The sequence below is a fragment of the Pongo abelii genome, chromosome 1, assembly GCF_028885655.2.
Source record: "Pongo abelii isolate AG06213 chromosome 1, NHGRI_mPonAbe1-v2.0_pri, whole genome shotgun sequence".
NCBI classification, from domain to species: Eukaryota; Metazoa; Chordata; class Mammalia; order Primates; family Hominidae; genus Pongo; species Pongo abelii.
The window spans coordinates 221,421,738-221,447,151 of record NC_071985.2 but is presented as its reverse complement, the minus strand read 5'-3'; the positions used below and the strand labels follow the sequence as shown (position 1 = coordinate 221,447,151).

The following is a 25,414-nucleotide window of genomic DNA, read 5'->3' as shown; positions in this document are numbered from 1 at the left end:
CATCCAAGTGTCCATGTAAGGACGCTGTCTTCCATCCCAACTGAAAATCAGAGCCTGGCACAGGCTAAGACCTCTATGTTTGCTGGATGAGTGAATGACAGGAGTTGAACAAATGAGTTGAATGAATGAATGACAGGAGGAGGAGCCAGGGGGTGCAGAAAGGTTGCTGCAGGAGACAGCTGTGGGATGGAGTGGAGCTGGCTGTCCTCACATCTCCAACATCCAGCCATTCTATTGAGCATCCATTGAGTCATGTCTGGGCCAGGCCCTGACCTCACAGAGCCTCAGTCCAGCAGTCAGGGAGGAGCATGAGGTAAATGGCTGCAGGACAGAGAGGTGCTGCAGCTGGAGGCCCTGGGGGACAGTGAGGGATTGGCCCTGGGGGACAGCGAGGGATTGCGGGGAGTGAGGGAGACCCAGGATATGCTAAGCAGGGGTGTTCAATCTTTTGGCTTCCCTGGGCTACATTGGAAGAAGAATTGTCTTGGGCCACACATAAAAAAAATGAACACTGGCTGGGCGCAGTGGCTCATGCCTGTAATTCCAGCATTTTGGGAGGCCTATACGGGCGGATCACCTGAGGTCAGGAGTTTGTGACTAGCCTGTCTAGCACAGTGAAACACTGTCTCTATTAAAAATACAAAAATGAGCTGGGCACAGTGATCCATGCCTGTAATCCCAGCTACTCCGGAGGCTGAGGCAGCAGAATCGCTTGAACCTGGGAGGTGGAGGTTGCAGTGAGCCGAGATGGTACCACTGCACTCCAGCCTTGGCGACAGAGTGAGACTCCATCCCAAAAACAACAACAACAACAACAACAACAACAACAACAACAAAACTTACACTAACAATAGCTGATGAGTTAAAAAAAAAATTGCATTAAAAAAACCCATAATGTTTTAAGTAAGTTTACAAATTTATGTTGGGCCACATTCAGCCTGCAGGCGGAGGGTTGGACAAGCTTGTGCGAAAGTAAAGGATGTCATGAGAGCAATGGGCAGGGGTTGACGGGTGATGAATGAAGACTTGGCTTGCCTTGGTAGGGCCATGGAGAATCTGGTAGGTCAAGGCCAGAAAGCTGAGGGAGATTACCCAACTGAAGGGACAGGTGGGGAGGGAAGAGAGGGTGGTTTGGACCATGGGGGCAGCACGTGTGAAGTCTCTGACTTGGGAAGAAGCTGAGCAGGTTCCTTAAAAGTCCAGAAAGACCGTGCGTTGGTCTCCTATTGCTGCTGGAACAAAATACCACAAACTCAGTGCCCTAAAGCAACACATGTTTATTTGACAGTTCTTATTATAAATGTGAATAAATGCACATTTATTCAGAATATCACAAGCTCAGTGCTTTAAAACAACACACATTTATCCTCTTGCAGTTCTCTTATGGGTAAGAGTCTACAGTGGTCCCCAGGGCTCGTTGCTTCTAGAGGGTCTGGGGTGAATTGTTTCCTTGTCTTTTCCAGCTTCTAGGGCATATCACCGCTCCCATCTGATGGCGCCATCAGCTTTTCGAGAGCCAGCAGTGCAGCCTCTTCTTTCCTCTCTGTCTCCCCTTACAAGGATCCCTGTGACTACACTGTGCTCCCTGGATAACCCAAGATAACCCCCTTCTCAAGATCCTTAATTTAATCACACCTATAAAATTCCTTCTGTATCTAAACTAACATAGTCACAGGTTCCAGAATGAGGATATGGACATTCTAGGAGGGACGAGAGAGAAGAGTTCTGTGCACTTGACACCTGCTCAGTCACTTACCACCCCCCCCCCCGCCCCCAATGCATCTGGTCCTTTCTAGGCAGCTGGGATGGTCAAGGGGCAGGGGCAGGCGGAATCCGATGAGGGCCACAGACTGTGACTGCCCTCACCCGGTCAGCACTGATTCACCTTCCACCCACACACATTAAAAAGTCACTGTGAATGTGAGAGTGACTAGAAACTCTTGAGCCGGAGTATTGTGTTCAAGGTCAACAATGCAACCAGATCCACAAGATGGGGTGGACAACCAATAGCAGAGGCTCCAGTTGACCAGGGCGGAGGCTCTCCCCAGCTGTTCCCAAAGGAAAATCAAGCCGGTGAGAGTCTATTTCCTACAGCCCTGCTTCAACCCAACCAGTGGTTCTCAACCGCGAGCCACATCAGCTTCACCTGGGGGGCTTGTTGAAACACAGATGCTAGGCCCACCCCCTGAGCTTCGGAATCAGAAGGTCTCAGGTGGGGCTGAGAAGCTGGAATTCTAATGAGTTCCCATGGGAAGCTGGCGCTGCTGGCCTGGGGAATGAACTTTGGCAACCACGCCACTAGGCTGAGCTAGTCTAATTCTTTTTTGTTTTGTAATTAATTTAGTTGTGTTGATATGTAATAGTTGTACATAGTTTTGAGATACATGTGACCATATGATACATTTATATAATCAAATCAGAATAATTGGGATATCCACCACCTTAAATATTTCTTTTCTTTACACTAAGAACATTCCAATTATTCTCTTCTAGCTATTTTGAAATGTACACCAGGTCGGGCGCAGTGGCTCACGCCTGTAATCCCAGCACTTTGGGAGGCTGAGATGGGTGGATCATGAGGTCGAGATCGAGACCATCCTGGCTAACACGGTGAAACCCCGTCTCTACTAAAAATACAAAAAAAAATTAGCTGGGCGTGGGTGGTGGGCGCCTGTAGTCCCAGCTACTCGGGAGGCTGAGGCAGGAGAATGGCATGAACCCAGGAGGCAGAGCTTGCAGTGAGCCGAGATCACGCCACTGCACTCCAGCCTGGGTGACGGAGCGAGACTCTGTCTCAAAAAACAAACAAACAAACAAAAAGAAATGTACACCTAATGTTAACTATAGTATCCCCACTGATCTATCAAACTCCAGTTGTTATTTCTTCTAAGTGTATATTTGTATCCATCAACCAACCTCTGTTCACCCATCCCCCTCACCCAACTGTTTTCCCCTCTCTGGTAACCACCACTTTATTCTCCATCATCATGATATCCACTTTTTAAGCTCCCACGTATAATGCATGAGAACATGCATTATTTGTCTTTCTGTGCTTGGATTATTTTACATAATGACATTATTTTACATAATGATTATTTGAATATACTGACCTCCAGTTCCATCCATATTGCTGAAAATGACAAAATTTCATTTTTAATGGCTGAATGTTTCATTGTATAGCTATATGTACCACATTTTCTTTATCCATTAATCCATTCATGGACACTTAAGTTGATTTCATGTTTGGGATATTGTAAATAGTACTGCAATAAACATGGTCGTGCAGAAATCTCTTTGATATACTGATTTTCTTTCTTTTGGATATATGCCCAGTAGTGGGATTCCTGGATCATATGGTAGTTTTAGTTTTTGGAGAACTTCCATGCAGTTTCTATAGGGGCTATACTAATTAATTTACATTTCCATCAACAAAGTACAAGAGTTCTCCTTCATATACTCATGGGCATCTGTTATTTCTTGTCATTTTGATAAAAGCCATTCTAACTGGGATAAGATGACATGTCATTGTGGTTCTGATTTGCATTTCTCTGATGATTAGTGATATTGAGCATTTTTTCATAAATCTGTTGGCCATTTGTATGCTATCTTTTGAGAACTTTTGCCCATTTAAAAATTGGATTGGATCATTTGATTTCTTCCCATTGACTTGTTTGAGCTCCTTGCATATTCTAGTTATTAATCCCTTGTCAGATGGATAGCTTGTAAAAATGTCCTCCCATTCTGTGGGTTATCTCTTCACTTTGATTGTTTCTGTTGCTGTGCAGAAGAAGCTTTTTAGCTTGATGTAACCCCATTTGTCTATTTTTGCTTCAGTTACCTATGCTTTTGAGGGCTTACACAAAATATCTCTACCTCAACCAATGTTCTGGAGCATTTTTTCAAGTTTTTCTCCTGGTTTCATAATTTCAAGTCTTAGTCTTACACAAAATATCTTTGCCCCAGTCAATGTTTTGGAGTATTTTTTCAAGTTTTTCTTCTGGCTTCATAATTTCAGGTCTTAGATTTAAGACTTTAAACTACTTTGCTTTTTTTTTTTTTTTTTGAGATGGAGTCTCACTCTGTCACCAGGCGGGAGGGCAGTGGTGCGATCTTGGCTCGCTGCAACCTCCACCTCATGGGTTCAAGCAGTTCTCCTGCCTCAGCCTCCTGAGTAGCTGGGACTACAGGCACGTGCTGCCATGCCCAGCTAATTTTTGTATTTTTAGTAGAGACTGGGTTTCACCATGTTGGCCAGGATGGTCTCGATCTTCTGACCTCATGATCTGCCCACCTCAGCCTCCCAAAGTGGTGGGATTACAGGCGGAAGTCACTGCACCAGCCCAAGACTTTAAACCACTTTGACTTGATTTTTTATACAGTGAAAGATAGGGATTGATTCCATTCTGCACATGGGTATCCAGATTTTCCAGCACCATTGATGGATGAGACTGTCATTTCCCAGTTGTATACGGGCTTACTGCCTTTGTCAAAAATGAGTTGGCTGCAAATGTGTGAATTTATATCTGAATCTGCTATTCTGTTCCATTGGTTTATACGTCTATTTTTATGCCAGTATCATGCTGATTGGGTTACTATAGGTTTGTAGTATATTTGGAAGCCAGGTAGTGTGATGCCTCCAGCTTTGTTCTTTTTGGTCAGGATGGCTTTGGCTATTCAGGGTCTGCTGAGGTTCCATATAAAAATTTTAGAATTATTTTTGCTATTTCTATGAAGAATGTCATTGGTATTTTGATAGGAATTGCACTGAATTTGTAAATTGCTTTGGGTAGCATTTCCATTTTAACGATATTAATTCTTCCTATCTATGAGCATAAAATACCCTTCCATTTTTTCTAGTATCCTCTTCAATTTCTTTCACCAATGTTTTATAGTTTTCCTTGTATTAATCTTTCACATCTGTGGTTAAATAAATTCCTAGGTGTTTTATATTCTTTGTAGCTATTGATAATGGAAGGGATTTCTTGATTTCTTTAATAGTCTTTAAGGTTGTTTGCTGTTGGCATATATGAATGCTATCGATTTTTGTACGTTGACTTTGTATCCTACAATTTTACTGAAACAGACTTTTTGCTAAAGTCTTTAGGTTTTTATAAATATAAGATCATGTCATCTGCATACAAGGTTAATTTGACTTCTTCCTTTCCAACTAGGATGCCCTTTATTTCTTTCTCTTGCCTTATTGCTCTTCCCAGGACTTCCAGTATTATGTTGAAAAAAAGAGGATGTTTGCATGTGTGTTGATCAGGGATACTGGCCTGTAGTTTTCTTTTCTGGTTGTGTCCTTGTCTGGTTTTGGTATCAGAGTAATGCTGGCAGCCTGTGTATTTCTATTTTATTTGTAAAATTTCTTTAGAATAACAGATTGTGCAGTGAAAATAAACATAGTAAACATTAGACCTGATGCTCTGGACCCCCGCTCTCGCACAAGCCTCTGGCTGTGGAATTTTATTACAAAGCATTAAAATAAACAGCACATTGGCAGGGACTAGGACAAATGCTGGAATGAAATGCGACAGAAGGAAGCCAATGACCCCAGGTCCCAGATGAGTGGAAAGGAGGCTTTTATCAGCTGGGAGCTATGGGAGAACCCCAGGCCCAGTGGGCATTGCTGCAATGACCTCATGGTATGTTTGTGTGTATGTGTGTATGTGTGGGTGACCACCTAGAAAGTCACAGCTCTCCAGGATGAGCTGGCCCCATAGCAGAGAAAAGTAAAACTCCCATATCCCTGGCAGGACAAATCTCCCAGGAGTTCAGCAAGAAGACTTGGGATCTCTGGACAGGAGGGCACTTGGTAAAATCCCTCATTTGAGGTTGATGTGAGAAGTTGAACTCAAGATCCTGAGGCCTTATGTCCTTCTAACTCCCAACAGGGCTCCTGCTGAGCCAGCCCTGACTCCCAGATGCAAGAGCCCAGGGAGGAGTTGGGAGAGAGGAAAACCTGCTGGGACCTGAGGGCATGGAAGGAGTCCTGGATATTTCTCCCGATGATGCCTCTCCTACTCTCAAGTTCCTCTGGCCCTGGAGCTTCCAGGGACCCCTGCATCCTTTCCTTCCTGCAGCCCTGCCTTTGCCAAAGCTCCATGCATTTGCCTCCAAGTGGGTCCCCAACCGCAGGCTCTGGGAGCTGTAAAGAGGCTCAGGGTTCCTGCAGTCTGCAGGAGGAAACCTTGCTCTAAATGGACCTGTGTGGGTTCTGGGATCCCTTCCTGCACAGGGCCACCTGCAGGTCCCACAGATGTATCTTCCCTAGAAGAGCCAATGGGGATGGGCGAGGACCCCAAACCTGCTCCCAAACCCCACATCCAAAGGAGAGAGAGGGATCACCTGAAGCACAGACCAGGGATTGGGTCCTGGCCCCACCGTCTCCTCCTGATCCCAGAGGCCAGGGGTGTGGCCACAGGCACCCCACCAACTCCTCATACACCCCCAACTCAAGATGAACAAACTCCTCCAGACTCCCTGGCCCACCCCAACTTAAAGGAAGTAGGAGAATTCTCCAAGGGGGAGAAGACACTGGCTGCCTCTGCAGTGTTGTGCCCAGGAGGAAGATGACCAGTGTTCAAACTGCCTTGGCAAGTTGTTTCAAAAAAATAAAGTCCTTGGATTCTCAGTGTTTTGAATCACATTGCACTTAATAAATATTAGTTTTACTAATGTTTTCCACTTACCTGTCTGTTTATATTCAGCAGTGAGAGAGTTCTTAATATTCAGCAAAAAGTGATTAAAGGACATGGGACATCTGTCATTTTCCCCATGGATTATTAAGATCACTCTGCACATTTCATCTTGCGCAGTCATTTTTTTCTGACCTGGGCTGCCGTGCTGAGCCACGTGTACTCTGTTGAGTTCATTTTCCAGATTCTTTGCTTTTTGTTTGTCTTCCTCAGTAGCACCCAGAATAGTAGATGGCACATCCCAGGCACTCAGTAAAGGTTTTTGAATGAATCAGGGAGAAAGGAAGGAGAGGAAGGCACTGCGTGTTGGGGGGGTCACATGTGCTAGAATATTCCTTGAAAACTTGACCCAGAGTCTCCCCTCCAGGCCCTCGTGATGCTCCTCAGCACTGGACATGGCAGGATTTTTCTGACCAAGAATCAATGTGCACCTTCTCCTTCCACAAGGAGGTGCTAGGCAGGCTGATGGGCCCTGGTTTGACTTCCATGCCCCAAGGCATTCCTCTGGCTTGCAGGAGGAGATTTGGGTCTCTTGGATGACAGGGACTCTGGGCCTGACTCCGTTCTGCCTCATTCCCTCCTGAAAAGCCTAATCCTCCCTGTTCCATGAGGCTGTGATGAGCGAGGAGGCGGAAATGCACAATTTTCAGAGAGCATCCCTTCCCCTGGCCACACGCCAAGGCTGCTTCCCTCTGACCTGTCCCTTGTGTTTGCATTCAGGATGGACGCTCACCACCTGCTCTCCCTCCTCAGGACTCCTCACTGGCCTGACTCTGTGCTCCTGGGGCAGGGTGGGGCAGCCCCTGGAACCTCATGCAGACCAGGGCACACAAACGGCCTTGGGAACTCAGTGTCATATCCAGGCCCCAGTCCCCCCAGGGTCTCAGACACAAGTCTGCAGCTGTTCAGGGACATGGCTCTGTGAGAGCCAGAGAACCCGGCCCCTGCCCTACTGCCACTTCCCTCCTCCTCCCTTATTCCAGCCTCATCAGTTCCTCTGGCCACTCACTCCCTGACTTGGCTTTGCTCTTTCCTTTAGTTCCTCTGGCTCTGTCCAGCCTGCAGTGAGTCCCAAGAACATCCCCCACCCCCAGGGTGCTATGAGCACCTCCCTAGCATCAACTGTCTGCTCTGAGGGTGACCCTCTCCTCAGATCCTTATTGGAGGGAAAAAAGGAGCAGCCCCTGGTAGGGCAAGAAGTGACCTGACTCAGACATAAAACACACTTATCACATCCCAGGTGCAGCCTTGTCAGCTCTCAGGCTGGGCCAGGGGAGCCTGGAAAGGGAAGGTCCCTGCCCCGGAAACTCTCCCAGGGATTCCTATCAGCCTGGGACCCCTAGGAGAACCAGAGGAGTCAGGTCTTCCTCTGCAAGCCAGGCAAGATCACCCTGCAACAGTCCCAGGTGCCTCTTTAGGTCCAGAGCAGCAGCTGAGGAGCTCCCTGCTTTGTGCCTTGCTATGTTCACCAGAATACCTCAGTAGAACTTGGGGAGAATTCCTTCATTACTGCTGATGACAGGGAAAGGGTATCCAAGCATCATGACCATGTTCCAAGGTCCAGGAGAGATGGGCTGATGTTCCTGAGATGCAGAGAGGGTGGGCTGCCCTGACCCTTTCCAGGCTCCCCTGGCCCAGCCTTAGAGCTGAAAAGGCTGCACCTGGAGAGGAAAACAGAAGCTCAGAAATATTCTAGAGACCCTGAGCAAGGGCCTGGGGGAAACTTTGAGATCCCAGTGGGGATTCCATGAGTGGGGAAGGGGTCAGGTGGTTCCTTGAGATGAACTGCGAAGGCTGCTCTGACCTGGGCAGCAGACAAGCACCTTGAGAAGAACAGGTGACAGGATATGGTAGAAAAGCCCCCAAGTGCAGGATTCTCACTGGGGTCCTGGGGGTGGTGCAAGCCTCCCTGAATTGGGTAGGAAGGAAAAGCCTGTCAATCAGTTCTTTCTAACATTTAGGTTATTGAACCCCTTGGGAGATCCTCTGAGCCCTCACCTGAGGGATCTGCCAATCATTTGCTGTCTGAACATGGGCAGGTTCCTCTCCCTGGCCGAGTCTCAGGGTCACCAGGTTAAAAATGCGGAAAAGAGCAACATACCTTAGGTTCACTGGGAGGGAGAGGTGAGGTCTCTGTGAGGGAGAGCTGGGTGAAAAGTACCAGCCCCTGCTGTGCCTCGTGGATACTCAGTCAACAGAGACGCTCACGACCATCCTTGGTGCTGAGCTCACCGTCAGCCTCAGGTTCACAAAGCAAGGGGCTGGGAAGTAAAAGCCTCACTGAATACATTTCAGTTTCACTTGATTGCACACATAAGGCATTGATAGTGAGGTCAGAAATGTGGAGAGAAAACATTTCCAGAAAGATTCCGAGATGGAGAACATCCTTTGAAGAACTCCAGCTTTGGTGGCCAGTGGCATCTCAGAGCTGTTTGGGTGGCACAAAAAACGAGAGAGAAAGGCCTGGAGGATTCTCTGGGGTGGGGGAGGTTCTTGCTACTTTGTATCCCAAAACATCAGAAAAATCACGGTGTGATTCTGCCCAGGATGGGAGCCATCCCTAAGCTTACAGAGCTTGCAATATGATACGGAGCTCTGGGTTTTGTGGGGAAATGTGCACTGTGCTTAAAGAGAGAAAAACTGAGTTCTCTTATTTTGTTTCTCTCTCTTTTTTTTTTTTTTGAGACAAGGTCTCACTCTGTTGGGTTTCCCTCTGTTGAGACAAGGTCTCACTCTGTTGGGTTTCTCTCTGTTGAGACAAGGTCTCACTCTAGGCTGGAGTGCAGCAGCACGATCATGGCTCACTGCAGTACTGACCTCCTGGGCTCAGGGAATCCTCCCATCTCAGCTTATGGGGTCACTGGGAATACAGGTGCACATGACCATGCCCAGGTAGATTTTGTATTTTTTTTTTTTTTATAGAGACAGTGTTTCACCATGTTACCCAGGCAGGTCTCAAACTCCTGGACTCCAGTGACCACTGTGCCTGGCCTGAGTTTTCTTCATATGCCTAATGTTGTTGTTCTGATCAGAATCTCTATGTTCAATATTAGGGACAAGAGAGGACTTTAAGGATGAGAAAACATCAATGATAAAAATATACTCGGAAAGGGGCTGATGGGATTGATGAGGATGAAGGGCCTTGGGAAATGCCTGGGCCTGAGGGTTGCTGGGAAAGGTTCCACTGTGGGAAGATCCCTGAGTCTAAAGGAAAGGTTTCCAGACCATAGCGCCATGACAGGGAGACATGGACCCTTGTGCATTTCTCCCCCACGTCCTTCAGAGCCCACAGCTTCCACCCTCTGTGGCTTCCAGCTTGGGGGAGTCTCCCTTCCCAGGCCTGGCCACTGTGCTGCTGTCTGGCTTCTGCCCCAGCTCACATTCTCAGATTCAATCTCCCCAAGCTGGTTTTCTGAGGGGTGCCCATCATTTTTGTGAGTAAACACACTTTACCTTCTAGAGGGTACCAAGACTGTATCTCGTCCCATGCCCTCAAAGACAATATTGTGTTTTGAGTCTGCAGTGTCTCTTTTGTAATTATTTCCTTTTTACTTTTTGAATTCAATCTAAATGGAGTCTTTCAATCCTTCCGTCTCCTCCCCCACAAAATACCACCATGTTTTATGCTGTCTTGGTTCCTTCCCAGGGTCCCATTAGAACACCCAGTCCCATCCAGCCCAGCCCCCACCTCACTTTGTAATTTTGGCTTAATTTCCTCCGGAGAAGCCTGGACCTTCGTCTTGAGATCAATCACACCCTCGGTGGTTCCCCTCTGCCACCTGAATGGGCATATGATCTACTATGTTAGAAAGCATAAATCCAAGGTGACCACTGGATACACAGATATTTATTCTGCTTTCTGAGGGATGAAATTACTGTCTTCTTAGAGCTGTTTTAGCTCTGAGATATTTTGATAATGTTTATGTGGCCAAAGATCCCCCAACAAAGATACCTTCAGGTTTTGTTTTTTCTGTCAAATGCCAGAAACAGATTCAACCCTTTCCTGCATCACTATGAAGCTCTCATGTCAGTCAAACTCCATCAGTGTTTGTGGAATAAAGGAATGAATGAGTTGTGGACTTTCACCCTATTATTTATACTTTCACTTTCATAAACGTCTATCTGATCCAATCAATTAATCAGAAGAAAGTCGCAAACTCAATCAGGATTAACTGGGTGGAACTTCAGAATCTAATCAGACATCATTTTCTGATTGGAAGTTGGTTGTTGAGATGGGGAGGGTGTGGTTAGAAAGGTCCAGAAAAGCTCCCAAAGGTGCACAGGAGAGACCCAAAGTCCTGACACCTGGAGCTACTGCTTGGTTCTCTGAGAGGCTGCAGCACCCTGCAAACTGAGTCCAGATCTGGTAAGTCACCACCTCCTTAGGGTCAAGCCCATCTGATCTGCAGCCAGCCAGTCAGGGAGGTTGACATGCAGCCCAAGGTGGCAGAGAGAATTTTCTTGTCTGTTTTCAGATGAACAGATTTAGGCTTTGATTTTTCCTCTAAATGTAGTTTTGTCTTCATCCCCCCAAATTTGATTTGTGCTTGGTTTTTGTCATTTCAAAATTCTTATCGAAGCCTTTTTTTTTTTAACAAGAGATATTAAAAAGTTACAACTGGTTGAATTTTTATTTCACGACATTTGAAATTATTTGTTTTTGTGCCCTTAAATTATAGTTCATAGATTTGGTGGCATTGTGATTTTACATGTTAGGACTTCATTTTTACTAAAACCTTAAAGATATTCCATAAACCATTCTCAAGAGTGGAGTCTTTGTTCTGAACATGGGATCAATTTTTTTCCCCTAGATGCCATCCCAAAGTGGGTCATTGTGAGTCTGTAAGAGATCAACATTGGAATCTTCATCTGAGAGTTAGTGTTTTTATCTCTAACTTTCACAGCTCTAGAACACTCTCATGCTGTTTTTACAATTTCTTGTTACAATTTTTCAAAATAAAAAATAATGGCACTGATTCCAAGGAGTCCCTTTAGTCTTCTGCAAGCATGTTAATTGTGGGAACTGAGAATGTAGGCTATGTGGGGCCACAGGACATTCTCGTTCCCATTGTTTTAGGGTAGTAAGTGACAAGAAATATTTTCTCAAAAAGGTGGAGCTTAGCTTTCAGGATTCTCGCAATGCTTCCCGGTGTTACTGAGATTTAGCGCAGCAGTGGTTGAAAATGAATGGGCCAGTGGTCACCTTGCCCTTCCTCATTGTTTGGAAGACATTCTTCATGGTACCAGCAGGGGCAGAATTACGGATTTGTGTCCAGAAAGTGCAGAGTGGAATTGGGGTGAACTAATTACCTTTCCACCTCTACGAGAGCAATGATATTGGCACTAGGAGATGATGAAATAATGTGATTTGCCATAAGAATGATGTTTTTTTCTCTAGATTCATCAGGATGAGCCTCCAGGCCCCACCCAGACTCCTGGAGCTGGCTGAGCAGAGTCTGCTGAGGGACCGGGCCTTGGCCATCCCCACCCTGGAGGAGCTGCCCCTGGAGCTCTTTCCCTCACTGTTCATGGGGGCCTTTACCAGGAGATGCTGCGAGACCCTGAAAACTATGGTCCAGGCCTGGCCCTTCACCTGCCTTCCTCTAGGTTCCTTGATGAAGTCGCGTAATCTAGAGACCTTTCGAGCTGTGCTAGAGGGGCTTGATGCACTGCTTGCCCAGAAGGTTCGCCCCAGGTGAGGTGACCCAGCTGGCCAGGTGGGGAGGGCCCAGGCATCCAGGGTAGGGTTAGCTGGGTCAGAAGGAGTGGGAGGCCCAAGGGTGGCCCAGAGACTTCTGATGTGGCTGGGGAGGAAGCTCAGAGAGGCCTTGGCCATTGTCCAGCTCCTCTGGGAAAGGACTGCTCACCATGCAGGGTCCACTGAAGGATCAGGAACCTGCCTCCTGCCAGTGGCAATTGAAGGCACTAGCAGTGGGGACCAGGCAGGTTTCAAGGAGAAAGAGGGATGGAGAAAAGACAGAGTGGGAGAAGCAGCAGGGAAGAGTCGCTGATGTCTGGGATGTGGATAAAAGCTCAAATCCTTCCTAAATTTGGAGCCTCTCTTCTCTTTTACCCAAAGGCGGTGGAAACTTCAAGTGCTGGACTTGCGGAACGTGGATGAGAACTTCTGGGGCATATGGCCTGGAGTTTCTGCAACCTCCCCAGAGGCCCTGAGTAAGAGACGAACAGCAGGGAACTGTCTAAGGCCAGGTGGGCAGCAGCCCTTGACAGTGATCCTAGACCTTTGCTTCAAGAATGGGACGCTGGATGAATGCCTCACCCACTTCTTAGAGTGGGGCAATCGGAGAAAAGGCTTACTGCACGTGTGTTGCAAGGAGCTGCAGATTTTTGGAATAGCCATCCACAGGATCACAGAGGTCCTGAACATGGTGGAGCTAGACTGTATCCAGGAGGTGGAAGTGTGCTGCCCCTGGGAGCTGTCCATTCTTATAAGGTTTGCCCCTTACCTGGGCCAGATGAGGAATCTCCGCAAACTTGTTCTCTTCAACATCCATGTCTCTGCCTGCATTCCCCTAGACAGGAAGGAGCAGTTTGTCACCTGGTTCACCTCTCAGTTCCTCAAGCTGGACTACTTCCAGAAGCTTTACATGCACTCTGTCTCTTTCCTCGAAGGCCACCTGGACCAGCTGCTCAGGTGAGGAAGGATGGTGAGCTTTCTCTGCAGACCACAGCAGAGCCTTTCCTTATTATTGTAAACACCAGGGGGTATCTACTATGAGCCAGCTTGTGATGAGGTAACAGCGAAGGGGACACTAGAATGTCCATGCATTGTCCTGTTGGCAGCTCTGTCCTGAAATAGGTATCACGCATCCATCCCAATAAGCCAGCGGGATCTCCTGGGCTAGATGCTATAGAGAGGCTGCCATGCTAGGAAGCTACTGCAGGGTTTAGATCTAGTGAGGGTGCATTTGTGAATTCCTCCCGAGGATGTGTGTCTAAGTTAAGATGATGGGAAATGGGGAGTTGAAGACGGCACTAAAGAAGAGAATGTCCATCACACCCCTCCATTTTAAAATATGAGGTCTGTCCTCATCTGCCTAGTGAACAGGTAAAATCCTGTCTCTCCCTCTGTCAGTAAAATGTTTTGAGCTCCAAAACATGATGGAATAGAGGGTGAGGGAGCAGGAGTGAAGAATGGTGAAAGTGATAGATGGTTTGCTGATGGTACGGGCATGTCAGGGTCCCTGCAGCCTGGCCACCCCAGCTGAGGTTGCGGGATCTTGCCTGGGTTTGTCATTTATGCTTGTGTCTCCATTGGGCTCCTGTGGCCCAGAGATGTGGTTTTCTACCTGACAGATGAGGAAAGGGAGCGTTAGAGTTCATGGACTTGACCCAGTCACCCGAGTGATGGTGAAGGATTGAGCCTTGATTGGGTCTGCCCTGAATGAGCAGTCTCCATTCCCACACACCAGGTGCTGACTATCCTCAGATAAGCAGAGCAGCCTTGGGTTGTGAAAAGTGTCATCTCTCACCTTGAGGTCTTCCCCACCACTCCCCTCTAACTCCTTCTTGTTCTCTCCCAGGTGTCTCCAGGCCCCCTTGGAGACAGTTGTAATGACCGAATGCCTGCTGTCAGAGTCGGACTTGAAGCATCTCTCTTGGTGCCCGAGCATCCGTCAGCTAAAAGAGCTGGACCTGAGGGGCATCGCACTGACCCATTTCAGCCCTGAGCCCCTCGCAGTTCTGCTGGAGCAAGTTGAGGCCACCCTGCAGACCCTGGACTTAGAGGACTGTGGGATCGTGGATTCCCAACTCAGCACCATCCTGCCTGCCCTGAGCCGCTGCTCCCAGCTCAGCATCTTCAGCTTCTGTGGGAACCTCATCTCCATGGCTGCCCTGGAGAACCTGCTGTGCCACACCGTCGGGCTGAGCAAGCTAAGCCTGGAGCTGTATCCTGCTCCTCTGGAGAGTTATGATGCCCAGGGTGCTCTCTGCTGGGGGAGATTTGCTGAACTTGGGGCTGAGCTGATGAAGACACTGAAGGACTTAAGGCAGCCCAAGATCATTGTGTTCAGCACCGTCCCCTGCCCTCGCTGTGGCATCAGGGCCTCCTATGACCTGGAGCCCAGTCACTGCCTCTGTTGAATCCCTGCCCATCAGCGTGGGTATATTTAAAGCTTTCTTCTGGTCATTTGGGAGCTGAAACCTAGGCCATGAGTGTATGTTAAAGGGAGCACAGACCCATCGTTTCAGAAGCCTGCTCAGTGTGAATGAGAAAGGAAAGGGGATGCAGGAGGGGTGGGACTGGGGGAAAAGTTGAGTTGGAGTTGATAGGAGCTTTAGAGACCTTTGTCCCAGAGAATCAGAAATGGGAATCTGAATTGCTAGAATGAGAATCAGGTAGGAGAGACACATGAGAGAGTTACCCCTGCACGGATGATTGTAAAGAAACAGTCAGAAATAAAGGGAAGCTGAGTGGAAACTGTCTGGTGTCCTCCATGATTGCTTCACCTGGCTTAACAATTTTAACCTAAGGAATCAATCTCAAGTTACTCATGGGGGACAAAAGGCACTAAGTTCTCCAAAATTAATGAGGTTCAGCCCAAGGAAATAAAGGCATCAAAATGGAATGCGATCGTTTTGCTCAATTCCTTTTTTTAAAATTTCTCTCTGGGCATCTGTCTATTTAATGGGTTAATATACGTGAGATGCACTTACAGGGCCTGGACCATTCTAGGTGGGCAGTGAGGGTCAGTCACTGAAGTTCAGTCCCTTCTTCATGGGGCCCTCACTTTTGTCCGGATGCCTAGACCCTGTTACTCCTGATGGGTGGATTCAGAACGCTCAGTTGCTGACCATTACCTGTGCTGGGAAAGGATTTCATTGCACAAGGTGTGGCCTCTGCCCTGGAAGGGGAGCTCCACACTGTGTATGAGCAGGAGCCTCAGGGCAACACCAACCCATGCCTGTTCTCATGGAGGGTAGTGACCCTTGCAATATTAAAATAGTTGTGGCCAATAAAGACATCCAAATTCCCTTTTTGGGAAAATGCTTAAATTATACGGGCATATAATACATTTTAAACATTTCTAGCCCACATTTAACAAACATTTTATCCTTTTGGGGAGCTAGGTCATATTGATGAGATTTTCCCATAACACTTGCCTTCTCTCCCTATCAAGGAAGACTAGTGCAGTGTGTTTTGGTATCACACATCATCAGAGGGAGGATAATGATCAAGTGCCTGTGGGTGATGAGCGACCTTCGCTGTACTGAGGGACCCTACACAAAAGGCTCCCGAGTGTGGGACCCTGCTGAGGACTCAGGGGCTGGTGCTGTTGGGCAGGAAACTGAGGAAAGAGCCTCAATTTTCCTGTAGAATGAGAATGATTATACCCACCAGCCTATGGGACCCTCTTAGGACACAGTGAGATGGTACATGGTTATGACTTGGAGTGGGGCCTTTCATACAGTAAAAGCTTAATACGTGCATCCTGTCTTTCTTTTTTCCTCCTAATAAAAGTCTCAGCATTCTTCATCCTTCAATCTCACCTCCTATTCCTCATAACAGGGAGGCAGTAGGGACCCAGGGAATGCAATGGGACTCAGCTTCTACACGCCGCCACCACTTAATCATGATTCCTGTAAACAGCAGGACCTCAACAACTAGCAAAGAATGGGGTGGGCAGTGCAGGACTGAATTCATCTCTAGTGATCATGAAGTAAAAATTTCCAATCCACGGGACTCATGTGCCATCTGCTGTAATTTAGTTAGACCATCTGGTGTAATTTAGTGATGAAAGCAGGAGTATATTAAGTGATACTTCCAAAAATCTGCTATTATGTAAATGAATAGTGACACTATTCATTTGTTGGCTATTCTAAATAATTGGTCATGTTGCCCCAATACCCCTTAAAGTCAGAGGTAATCCAAGGACTTTCCCCAATTGGGGAAGATTTAATAGAACAAGGACTTACAATTCCTTGTCCCAATCCATGTAACACTTCCATCCTGCCAGATATAAAACCTAACTGACAAGGTTAATGATTTGTGCAAGACTTACATGCAATAAAGAACATTGTAATAGTGAGATATACTGTGGCTTCACATGAAATATCTTGTTATGTAAGGTGACTACAGACTCTAAATGGTACCCAGTGAGAGATTTCTCCTCTGCCTTCCTTAGTATTCCAGTTGATGAGGAGAGCCAATACTTGTTGGCCTTTACTTGAAAAATTCAGCAACACACCTGGGTTGTAATGCCACAGGGGTTCACTGCAGTCCCATCATATTTCTCTCAGGGATAACACCAGGACCTGTTAACCTTACCATTCCCTAGAAATTCCACTCTCATTCAATATACAGTACATGTGCGGTTATGTTCTCTTACCAAGGGACACTCTAATAGATTCCATTTATCTTTTAGAGCAGTTAGCTTACAAGGGCCCTAAGACCTCCATGAAAACTTTTCCATTCTCTAGAGAAAAGGTCCTTACTTAGGCCATAATCCAAGTGCAGGGAAAGCTTCCATCTCATCTGAAATAATAAAGACAATCCACGGTTTCCCTAGTCCCGTAACAATGAGGAGGTTCCCTTTTACATGTGAGACATTGTAGCTGTTGGTTCCCAAATTTCTCTCTGCTAGCATCATTGTAATGAACTCACAAAAAAACTTTGTCCCAGTGCGCTTGCCATGGGAAGATAATTATGAACAATCTGGCTTTACAATAACCTGTAGCTTAGGACTCCCAAATTATATAATATATTTGGGTATTTGTCACCTGAAATCTAATGTTGAACTGTAAATGTTGGAGGTGGGGCCTGGTGGGAGGTTCCTGGATCATGGGATGGATTTCTCATGAATGGTTTAGCACCAGCCCCTTGGTGCTGTCCTCGAGATAGTGAGTGAGTTCTCATGAGATCTGGTTGCTTAAAGTGTGTGGCAGTTCCCCTGGCCCTTGCTCTTGGTTTTGCCATGTGAGATGCTGACTCCTGCTTTGCCTTCTGCCATGATTGACAGCTTCCTGAGGCCTCCCCAGAAGCCTGTGGGGTTGCTTATTACATAGCCTGCAGAACCCTTAGCCAGTGAAATTTCTTTCTCTCTCTTTCTTGCTTTCTTTCTCTTTCTTTCTTTCTTTCTTTCTTTCTTTCTTTCTTTCTTTCTTTCTTTCCTTCTTTCTTTCTTTCTTTTCTCTTTCTCTTCCTTCCTTCTTTCTCTCTCTCTTTCTTTCTTTCCTTCCTTCCTTCCTCCTTCTTTCTTTCTTCCTTCTTTCTTTCCTCCTTCCTTCTTTCTTTCTCTTTCCTCCTTCTTTCTTTCCTCCTTCCTTCCTTTTTTCTTTCCTCCTTCCTTCTTTCTTTCTTTGTTTCCTCTTTCCTTCTTTCTTTCTTTTATTCTTTCTTTCTTTTTCTTTTTCCTTCCTTTCTTTCTTCCCTCCCATCCTTCCTTCCTTTCTTCCTTCTTTCTTTCTTCCTTTCTTTCTTTCTACCTTTCTTTCTTTGTTTCCTTCTTTCTCTCTTGCTCTCTCTCTCCCCTCCCTCCCTCTCTCCCTTCCTTCCTTCCTTCCTTCTTTCCTCATTCCTTCTTTCTTTCTCTTTCCTCCTTCCTTCTTTCTTTCCTCTTTCCTTCTTTCTTTCCTCCTTCCTTCTTTCTTTCTTCCTCTCCTTCTTTCTTTCTTTCCTCCTTCCTTCTTTCTTTCCTCTCCTTCTTTCTTTCTTTTCTCCTTTCTTTCTTTCTTTCTCTTTCTCTTTGCTTTCCTTCTTTTGCTTTATTTCTTTCTTTCCTTCTTTCCTCCTTCCTTCCTTCTTTCTTTCCTCATTCCTTCTTTCTTTCTCTTTCCTCCTTCCTTCTTTCTTTCCTCTTTCCTTCTTTCTTTCCTTCTTCCTTCTTTCTTTCCTCTCCTTTCTTTTCTCCTTCCTTCCTTCCTTTTCTTTCTTTCTTTCTTTCCTTCTTTTTCTTTCTTTCTTTCTCTTTCTTCTTTTTCTTTCTTTTTCCTTCCTTCCTTCCCTCCCTCCCTTCCTTCCTTCCTTCCTTCCTTCCCTCTTTTCCTTTTCTTTTTTTTTAGGCGGAGTTTCGCTCTTGTCGCCCAGGTTGGAGTGCAATGGTGTGATCTTTGCTCACTGCAACCTCCACCTCCCAGTTTCAAGCGATTCTCCTGCCTTAGCCTCCCTAGTAGCTGGGATTACAGGCATGTGCTCCCACACCTGGCTAATTTTGTATTTTTAGTGGAGATGGGGTTTCTCCATGTTGGTCAGGCTGATCCACCGCGCCCAGCCTCTCTTTTTTTTTTTTCTTTTCTTTTCTTCTTCGTCCTTCCTTCCTTTCTTCCTTTCTTCCTTCCTTTCTTTTCTTTCTTTCTTTCTTTCTTTCTTTCTTTCTTTCTTTCTTTCTTTCTTTCTTTCTTTTTCTCTCTCTCTCTCTCTCTCCCTTTCTTTCCGTTTCCTTCTTTCTTTCTCTCTCTCTCCCCTCCCTCCCTCCCTTCCTTCTTTCCTCCCTCCCTTCCTTTTTTTGAGACAAGGTTTCACTCTGTTTACCAGGCTGGAGTGCAGTGGCACAATGATAGCTCACTGGAGCCTCAAACTCCTGGGCTCAGTTGATCCTCCCACCTACACTTCTTGGGCAGCTGGGACTACAGGTGCACACCACCATGCCTGGCTAATTTTTTGTATGTATATTTTTTAGAGACAGAGTTTTTCATGTTGCCCAGGCAGGTCTCAAACTTCTGTACTCTAGTAATCTCCTGCCTTGGCCTCCCAAAGTGCTGAGATTACAGACAGGAGCCACCACGCATGGCCTGAGTTTTCTTTGTATGCCTAATGATATTGCTTTAATCAGAATCTCTCTGTCCAATATTAGGGGCAGGAGAGGTCTTTAAGGATGAGAGAACATTAATTATCAAAATATACTGGGGAAGGGGCTGATGGGATTGATGAGGATGAAGGGTCCTGGGAAATACCTGGGGCTGAGGGTTGCCTGGGAAATGTCCCAATGTGGGAAGATCCCTGAGTCTAAAAGAAAGGTTTCCAGACCGTAGTGCCATGGCAGGGAGACATGGACCTTTGTTCACTTTCTCCCACATCCTGCAGCGTCCACAGCTTCCACCCTGCATGGCTTCCAGCTTGGGAAAGTCTTCCTTCCCAGGTCTGGCCACATTGCTTCTCTCTGGCCTCTGCCCTGGTTCACATTCTCAGATACCATCTTCCCAGGCTGATTTTCTGAGGTGAGCCCATCATTTTGGGGAGTAAACACGCTTTCCCTTCTAGTAGGGGCCAAGACTGTATCTGCCTCCTCTGCCCTCAAAGACAATGTTGTGTTTGAAGAGTCTGCACTGTCTCTTTTGTAATTATTCCCTTTTTAATTTTTAAACTCAATCTAGACAGAGTCTTTCAATCCTTCTGTCTAGGTGCCCCCAAAATATCCACCATGTTTCATGCCGTCTTGGTTCCTTCTCAGGGTTCTATTAGAACACCCGGTCCCATCCTGCCCAGCCCCCACCTCACTTTGTCATTCTGTCCTGATTTCCCTCAGCGAAGCTTTGACCTTAGTCTTGTGATCAATCACACCCTCAGTGGTTCCCCTCTTCAACCTGAACCCACATATGACCTGCCATGTTATAAAACATAAAACCCAGGTGACCGTTTGATAACGGAGCTTTTTATTCTGTTTTCTTAGGGTTGACATCACGGTCTTTTTAAAGCTGTCGTAACTGTTTGTCTTAATGAAACGTTTTGAAAATTTTGATGTGGCCATAGATTCTCCCATAAAGATATCATCAGGCTTTCTTTTTTCTTTCTAATGTCAGCAACAGATTAAACCCTTCCGTGTCACTATTAAGGTCACATATATCAAACTTCATCAGTGTTTGGGGAATAAATGAATTAATGAGTTTTGGACTTTCACCCTGTTATTTATTCTTTCACTTTCATGAATGCATATCTAATTTAATCAATGAATCAGAAGAAAGTGGGAAACTCAATCAGGAATAACTGGTTGGAACTCAGTGAGTACTGAGCCTCGATTGGGACCGCACTGAAGGAGCAGAGTCTTCATTCCTACACCCTGCATGCTGACTATCCTCAGATGAGCAGAGCAGCCCTGGGTTGTGGAGAGCATCAACTCTCACCCCGAAGTCATCCAACCACTCTCCTCTAACTCCTTCTTGTTCTCTCCCAGGTGTCTCCAGGCCCCCTTGGAGATGGTTGTCGTGACCGACTGCCTGCTGTCAGAGTCAGACTTGAAGCATCTCTCTTGGTGCCCAAGCATCCGTCAGTTAAAGGAGCTGGACCTGAGGGGCATCACACTGACCCATTTCAGCCCTGAGCCCCTCGCAGTTCTTCTAGAGCAAGCTGATGCCACCCTGCAGACACTGGACTTAGAGGACTGTGGGATCGTGGATTCCCAACTCAGCACCATCCTGCCTGCCCTGAGCCGCTGCTCCCAGCTCAGCACCTTCAGCTTCTGTGGGAACCTCATCTCCATGGCTGCCCTGGAGAACCTGCTGCGCCAGACTGTCACGCTGAGCAAGCTAAGCCTGGAGCTGTATCCTGCTCCTCTGGAGAGTTATGACGCACAGGGTGCTCTCTGCTGGGGGAGATTTGCTGAACCTGGGGCTGAGCTGATGAAGACACTGAGGGACTTAAGGCAGTCCAAGATCTTTGTGTTCAGCACTGTCCCCTGCCCTCGTTGTGGCATCAGGGCCTCCTATGACCTGGAGCCCAGTCACCACCCTGAATGCCTGCTGTCTGGGTGGATTTATTTAAAGCTTTCTTCTGGTCATTTGGGAACTGAATCCTAGGCCATGACTCTATGTTAAAGGGAGCACAGATCCGTCGTTTCAGATACCTGCTCAGTGTGAATGGGAAGGGAACGAGGATGCAGGAGGGGCAGGACTGGGGGAAAAGTTGACCTGGAGTCAATGGGATCCTTAGAGCCCTGTGTCCCAGAGAATCAGAAATGGGAATCTGAATTGCTAGAGTGAGAATCAGGTAGGAGAGACACATGAGAGGGTTACCCCCGCACGGATGGTTGTAAAAAAACAGTCAGAAATAAAAGGAATCTGAGTGGAAACTGTCTGGTGTCCTCCATGATTGCTTAACCTGGCTTAACAATGTAAACCTAAGGAGTCTTAAGTTACTGATAGGGGAAAGAAGGCACTGATTTGCCTGTGACAAAGGAGGTTCAGCTCCCAGAAATCAAGCCATCAAAATGGAATTTGATCATTTGGATCAATTCCCTCCTTTTCTTACTTCTCTCTGGGCATCTGTTACCTTCTTGCTATTCTCTGTGACTACTTAGTGGGTTAATACACATGAGACACACACAGGGCCTGGACCATTCTAAGTGGAAAGTGAGTGTCAGCCACTGAAGATCAGCCCCTTCTCAGTGGCCCTCACTTCTGTCCAGATGCCAAGACCCTACTGACTCCTAATGGGCTGATCCAGATCCCTCAGTTCCTGACCACTACCTGTGCTGGGAAAGGACTTCACTGCCCAAGGTGTGGCCCCTGCCCTGGAAGGGGAGCTCCACACTTTATGAGCAGGAGCCTCAGGGCATCACCAAACCCATGCCTGTCCTCATGGTGGGTAGCGGCCCTTGCTGAATTAAAGCAGTTGTGGCCAATAAAGACATCCAAATTCCCTTTTAGCAAAATGCTTACATTATGTAGGCATATAATACCTATAATATGGATGAAGGACCTTTTCTTAACACCTCCCCTTTCTCCCTGTCAAAGAAGACTAGTGCATCATATTTGGAATCACACAACCTCAGAGAGTGGAGAACGATCAAGTGCCTGTGGGTAATTAGTGACCTTTCCTGTGCTGAGGGACCCTACACAAAGGGCACCTAGATGTAGAACCCTGCTGAGGACTCAGGGGCTGGTGCTGCTGGGCACGAAACAGCCAAGAGGTTCAGTTTCCCTGTAAAATGAAGATGATGATGTCACCACCCTATGAGACTGTTGTAGGACCCAATGAGATGGTGTACGGTCAGGACTTGGAATGGGGCCTGGAATGGGGCCAGGACTTGGAATGAATAGCTCAATACATGCATCTTGTTATATTTTTTCCCCTCCTAATAGAAGTCTCAGCATTCTTCATCTTTCAACCTCACCTTCCATTCCTGAAAACAGGGAGGCAGCAGGAACCCAGGGCAGGCAACGGGACTCAGCTTCTACAAGCCACCACTACTTAATCGTGATTCCCCCAAACAGCAGAGCCTCAGCAGCCAGCAGAGGTTGGGATGGGCGGGGCAGGACTGAGTTCATCTCTAGTGATCATGAGATAAAAATTTCCAACCCATGAGACTCATGTGCCATCTGCTGGTTGGTCAGACCATCTGGTGTAATTTATTGATGCAAACAGGATGATATTGAGTGGTATCTCCAAAAATCTGCTGTTATGTAAATGTTTATAGAGAATAAATACTTATTTGTGATTTACATATAACTCATTTTAAGATTCAAATTGAAATTTTAACATATAACAGGAATTTAGTGTTTTAAAGTATGTAGTGCAATATTTTAAAAATGCTTAATGTGGTTTTGAGTCTCAAATGAAATGACACCTTCAAAACTAATTTTAAAGATCAATGAATAAGAATTGCTCTTACTTAAAAACACTTAAATGTATCCAATTTTGGAGCTGGAAGGAAGTAGTGCAATATTTTTAGGGAAATATGATTTATTTTCTTGGAGCAGTTATAAGGTCACAGTGAAGTTGAGCAGAACGTAGATCGTTCCCACATACTCCATAACCCCACACTAGCGCAGACTCCTGAAGATCAACATCCTGCCCCAGCATGGTCTGTTTGTTCCAATGCATGAACGACATGAACCATCCTTATCACCCAAAGTTCATAAGTAACATTAAGGGTTCACAGTTGGTGTTGCATATTCTATGAACTCTGATGAATTGATAATGACATGTATTCACCCTTATAGCATCATGCAGAGTAGCTTCAGTGCCCTAAAAGATCATCTGTTCTCTTTCTATCCATCCCACTGTACTGTGACTCCTGGCAACCGCTGGGCTTTCTACTGTGTCCATAGATTTGCCTTTTCCAGAATGTCATGTGGCCTTTTCATGTTGGCTTCTTCCACTTGGTTATGTGCATTTAAGTTTCCTCTATGTCTTTTAGGGCTTAATAATTTACAATGTCAGGATGTGCCACAGTTTATTCATCCATTTATCTGCTGAAGAACATGTTGGTCCCTATTAAGTTTTGTCTATTATGAATGTAGTGGTTAAAAACATCCAGGTTTTAGGTTTTCTCATTTGGGTAAATGCCAAGGAGCGTGGCTGCTGGACCACGTGCCTAGGTTGTGTTTGATAATGATTTTTTTCCTTGACAATCTCATCTGGTAGACAGAGATTGCTTCTTTAAGGGTAGGGACTGTGTCTCTGTCATCCTGTGGTCCCACAGCAGAGCATGGAGCCTGGCAGGTGGCTGTGAATGCTTATTGACCACATAGTTCTTAAAAATCTGTATCATCAGTTTACAGCCACTACAATGCAAATGTCGGGCAGTCCACGTGAGCTGCCACCAATAACATAAACATGTTGAATATGGAGGAAATCGCCCTCCTGATGCCGTGGTCACTTCCTGTGTGTCACGGCAGTGCCGTCATCACATGGATGAACTTCATCTGTTTTTTACAGATTTTCCCCCAGGTAATACAGGACACAGTCTTTAAACATAGAGTGACCAGGGTTCCTGACTGTCACTGGCCTGAGTCTGTCCCCTTGGAACTAAGGTTCCTCATAACTGCACTTACCTACCACAGGTGTCCCTGTAAGCACCACTAGAGGGCGAGCATCTTCACCAAATCTGATGGAGCCATGTATTCCGACCTGAATGCCTCCCTGCTAGGCAGGGGTCCTCAGAGAAATCTTCTATCGGGTCTGCATGGAGGGAACTGAAAGACTCTTCTCAAACCCAGGACCAACAAAGAGATTCCCTGCAAGGTCCTAATTGGAGAGCCAGGACAGGGACTGGGAGGGAACTGGGAAGCGAAGGCCCCTTATGTCCCTAAACCTGGAACTGATGGAGAGGGTCCCCTCCAGAAACGGTTTGGAGAGAACCAGCCGGGAAGAATTAAGGTCTCTGAGATCTTCCACCTAAGAGCTGGAATCTGATTTCAGGAAGACTTACCCGAGGCCTTCCCCTGGCACCACTGAGAAGAGCTCCTGGGGCTCTTGCCAGTGCAGGATGCGTTGGTTCCGGAGGCGGCAGGAAGAGATCGGAGGTCCCATTTCGCTTATAACAGCAATGATGTCCACTAAAAATCATGGGTCTATAGATTTAGAAAAAGGGAGCATAATTTCTTGTAAAGGTTTACAACCTGCAGGCTGGGAAATGGGCCTCCAGGCAGGACCTGAGGCAAGCGCTTGGAAGGAGGGAAGGTGACCCAGGAATCTATGCTGAACGTGCTGGCTGCCAAGTGTGCATATTCACCAGGTTATTGGAGCAGCTGTGAAAATTCACAGGGTGGGGGATGCATGCATGTATAGTAAGCAAACATGCCTGTCACATACGTCCCAGGTTCAGTCTGTGGTTGAGGCTTTACATTTAAATGCATTATAATTAGGTTCTCTACATCCAAAGGTGAAGTTGGGACATGAAGGTCCCCAATTCCTATCTAAAGGGCCTGGGGAGTCACCTCCTACAAACCACAAAGTCCCCTCAGAGGGAGTTTATTTAACCCTATATAAAGTGGCTTGAGGCCAAGAGCAGTGGCTCACACCTATAATCCCAGCA

The 25,414-nt window shown here is 46.5% G+C and overlaps 1 protein-coding gene across 1 annotated transcript; it reads left to right on the top strand.

Annotated features, from left to right (window-relative positions):
* Window positions 1-10,988: 10,988 nt before the first annotated feature.
* Window positions 10,989-15,141, top strand: PRAMEF12 (PRAME family member 12). Its single transcript, XM_009235130.3, has 3 exons — window positions 10,989-12,393; window positions 12,778-13,353; window positions 14,243-15,141. Exons 1-3 carry the CDS (start codon window positions 12,107-12,109, stop codon window positions 14,802-14,804), a joined length of 1,425 nt encoding a protein of 474 aa, XP_009233405.3. The 5' UTR covers window positions 10,989-12,106; the 3' UTR covers window positions 14,805-15,141.
* The last annotated feature ends 10,273 nt before the right edge of the window (window positions 15,142-25,414 follow it).

Excerpts from the sequence above, each read along its gene's own strand:
- PRAMEF12 (XM_009235130.3), top strand. The coding sequence starts at position 12,107 with ATGAGCCTCCAGGCCCCACCCAGACTCCTGGAGCTGGCTGAGCAGAGT. Across the intron at positions 12,394-12,777 it reads GCCCAGAAGGTTCGCCCCAG|GCGGTGGAAACTTCAAGTGC; the intron begins GTGAGGTGACCC and ends TTTTACCCAAAG. Across the intron at positions 13,354-14,242 it reads CACCTGGACCAGCTGCTCAG|GTGTCTCCAGGCCCCCTTGG; the intron begins GTGAGGAAGGAT and ends GTTCTCTCCCAG.